Source organism: Otolemur garnettii, unplaced genomic scaffold (genome assembly GCF_000181295.1).
Source record: "Otolemur garnettii isolate 467f Iridium unplaced genomic scaffold, OtoGar3 scaffold00001, whole genome shotgun sequence".
NCBI lineage: Eukaryota > Metazoa > Chordata > Mammalia > Primates > Galagidae > Otolemur > Otolemur garnettii.
The window spans coordinates 39,011,815-39,015,119 of NW_003852396.1; the positions used below are offsets into that span (position 1 = coordinate 39,011,815).

Sequence of the window (3,305 nt, forward strand, 5' to 3'; positions counted from 1 at the left end):
ATCACAGCTCACAGCAACCTCCAGCTCTTGGGCTTAGGTGATTCTCTTGCCTCAGCCTCCCAAGTAGCTGGGACTACAGGCACCCACCACAACACCCAGCTATTTTTTTTGTTGTTGTTGCAGTTTGGCTGGAGCTGGGCCTGAACCCACCACCCTTGGCATATGGGGCCGGTGCCTTACACACTGAGCCACAGGCGCCACCCCATAATATGCTTTCTTAAATGTAACTTTAAATGGTTGAGTAACATTCCACTCAGTGTAGAAGGGAATCAACATTGATAAGAGTACCTGCTGTGTGCCAGGCATCGTGCAAATTGGTCTGTTTGTCCCCCTTTTACCCCCATAGGAGTTCTAGATGGTGAGTATTATTACATCCATTTCATAGATCAGAAAAGTGAAACTTAGCTTAGTTCATTTCCTTTAGCAAACAGTTACATTCTAAGGTACCATGCTGAGCTTTTGGGATTCAAAGATGTATAGAACATAGTCCCTTCTACCAGGAATTCAGAAAATAGTGGAGAAAGAAGCAAATGAGTAAAAATACAATTTTAATACAGCACGGTAAGTGCAGTGACATGCAGGAGCTGGATTAGGGTTGGCCAGAGCAGGGTTGCTCAGCAGTGCTTCTCAGACTTTAGGGTGCATACCAGGACCTGGGGTTCGGGTCAAAATGCAGGTTGTGATTTTTGGGTCTTTGGTGGCATCTGAGAGTCTTCATTTCCCACAAGTTTCCAGGTAATGTCAAGGCTGTTGGAACACATGCTTCATTTTGAGTAGGAATCTAGAGGATATGGGACTTGAAAAAATACCAGTTAGTGGGTAGACAATTGGGAAAATGTATAGAGGACAGAGTAGGGAGAGACATAGAAGCATAAAAAGTATCTTAGGTGGGTAGGATACTTATAATCTATGGAAAGTGTTGGCAAATTACAGGTGCTGGCTAAATCAGAACATAGCCTATATTTGTACAGCCTTTGTGCTAAGGATAGTTTTTATGCTTCTAAAGGATTGTTTTTAAAAACAAAACCAATGAAGAACTTGTGATAGACACAAAGCCTAAATATTTACCATTCATCCCTTTATAGCTAAAATTTGTGACCCCCAGTCTATGGTATCAGTGGTCTTGGTGGAGTGTAAAATTTGAGGTGAAGCATAATGGCAGACATATTGAGAAAGTAGGCTGGGGTGTGATCACCAAGGGACTCCTAGAAGCTTGGCCTCTACCTTTGAGGTGATGGGGGAACCAAAGAAGCATTTAAAGAGGGGAGCATCAGGCTCAGATTTGGTTTTAGAAAAATCCCTTTGAAGAATATATTACATAAAATGGGCCAGCAGTGGAGGCAGGATACTGACTAAAAGGCCCAAAGGCAGGTGGAAAAGGAGGGATGGATTGAACTATCTGGGACAAAGGTTTTCATTCTCTTTTGACTGCAACACATAGGAAGATAAAATGTTTTACATTGTGACCTAGAACACATAGATACATGTGTATACAAAAGAAAACTTAACCCAAACAACATGAGTCATTACTATGGATGAACTCAAACATTTTTCATTTCATTAAAAAAAAATTGGTTTTGGGTGGCGCCTGTGGCTCAAAAGGGTAGGGTGCTGGTCCCCTATGCCTGAGGTGGCGGGTTCAAACCCAGCCCTGGCCAAAAAAAAAAAAAAAAATGATAATAATAGTTGGTTTCAACTTACTAAGTTGACTTCATAGTGGGCCACAACCCAAAGTTTTAAAAACACTCATCTAGGGAGGTAAAATGGCCAGGAGTTTGTCACTGATTTGATATGAGGGAGTGGAGAGCAGGAATCTTGGGATGAATAAACATACAAATGGTGGGGTTCCTAATGGAAACCAAGGGGAAGCCATTGGAAGGTAGTGATCATTCATTCATTTTTGGACATGTTGAATTTGAGAGCATCATGAGATACCTTCCAGAAGATAAGATGTCAATTTTTTTTTTTTTGAGACAGAGCCTCAAGCTGTTGCCCTGGGTAGAGTGCTGTGGAATCACAGCTCACAGCAACCTTCAACTCCTGGGCTCAAGCAATTCTGCCTCCTCCTCCCAAGTAGCAGGGACTACAGGCGCCCGCCACAACACTCAGCTATTTTTTGGTTACAACCGTCGTTGTTTGGCGGCCCAGGCTGGGTTCCAACCCACCAGCTCAGGTGTATGTGGCTGGCGCCTTAGCTACTTGAGCCACAAGTGTTGAGCTGAGATGTCAATTTCTTATTCAGTATTACTGCCTAACTGTTTTGTTTAACTGCTTTTATTTCAATAACAATATTTTCTACATGAAGGTTTCAGGATTTAGTAAGCTTTTCCAGCTCAGGCTAGGAATCCAACCATCATTTACAACATTGTCAGTGTTCTAATGGGGAAAGGAGCATGAATTTTGAATAATTGGTTTACATGGGAAATTTATAAATTGGGCAATAATTTGTACGTACTACTTTGAGATGTTTATTTTAGCACTTACGTGTTCTGTAAGATTAATGTTCTGATGTATTGAAATATTTAAAGGAGTAATCAAATCACATTGGTTTGTATTTGGTCGTGTATGTGCAGTTTGCTTTAGTTCTGTGTGCAGATACCATACTACTAAAAGGCTATCAGTATTTGATTCTTTTATTTATTCTAGGCTGATATAGAACTAGTGGCATTTTATCTATACCCCTCTCCCTGACAGTAGGAGATTCTTTAAAGATAGGCATTTTTGGAACTCTAAGGAATATTTCCTAAATTAACCATATCAGTATGAATAACAAACTCATACTTACGTTAAAACATTTTTTTAAACTAGGAAATAATTTTTTTATTCTTTCTGTAGATCGAATACCTGCTGAAGAAACTTACAGAAGCTATGGGAGGAGGCTGGCAGCAAGAACAGTTTGAACATTATAAAATCAACTTTGATGACAGTAAAGATGGCCTTTCTGTATGGGAACTTATTGAGCTTATTGGAAATGGAAAGTTTAGCAAAGGCATGGATCGTCAGTCACTGTCTATGGCAATTCATGAAGTCTTTAATGAGCTTATATTAGATGTGTTGAAACAGGTAAGAATCCTCTAACATGGTAGTTTTCCTCATCTTTAGAATTTGACATTTTGAAATTAATATCATGAAGATGAATGTAAGTCATCTTACTCGCTTACACTGATTGAGAACAGAAACAAACTTTCTTATTGGCTCGGTGCCTGTGGCTCAAGTGGTGGCGCTTCGAATCCCCAGCCCGGGCCCGCCAAACAACAATGATGGCTGCAACCAAAAAATGGCCAGGCATTGTGGCGGGCGCCTGT

At 40.6% G+C, this 3,305-nt stretch overlaps 1 protein-coding gene across 1 annotated transcript in view; it reads left to right on the plus strand.

Moving 5' to 3' along the window:
- The window catches only part of SWAP70 (switching B cell complex subunit SWAP70), an 87,613-nt gene that overhangs the window by 54,519 nt on the left and 29,789 nt on the right, over nucleotides 1–3,305 (plus strand). The window contains exon 4 of the mRNA XM_003781092.3: nucleotides 2,836–3,063. Within this exon, the coding sequence (XP_003781140.1) occupies nucleotides 2,836–3,063 (228 nt within the window). The remainder of the gene's footprint in view (nucleotides 1–2,835; nucleotides 3,064–3,305) is intronic.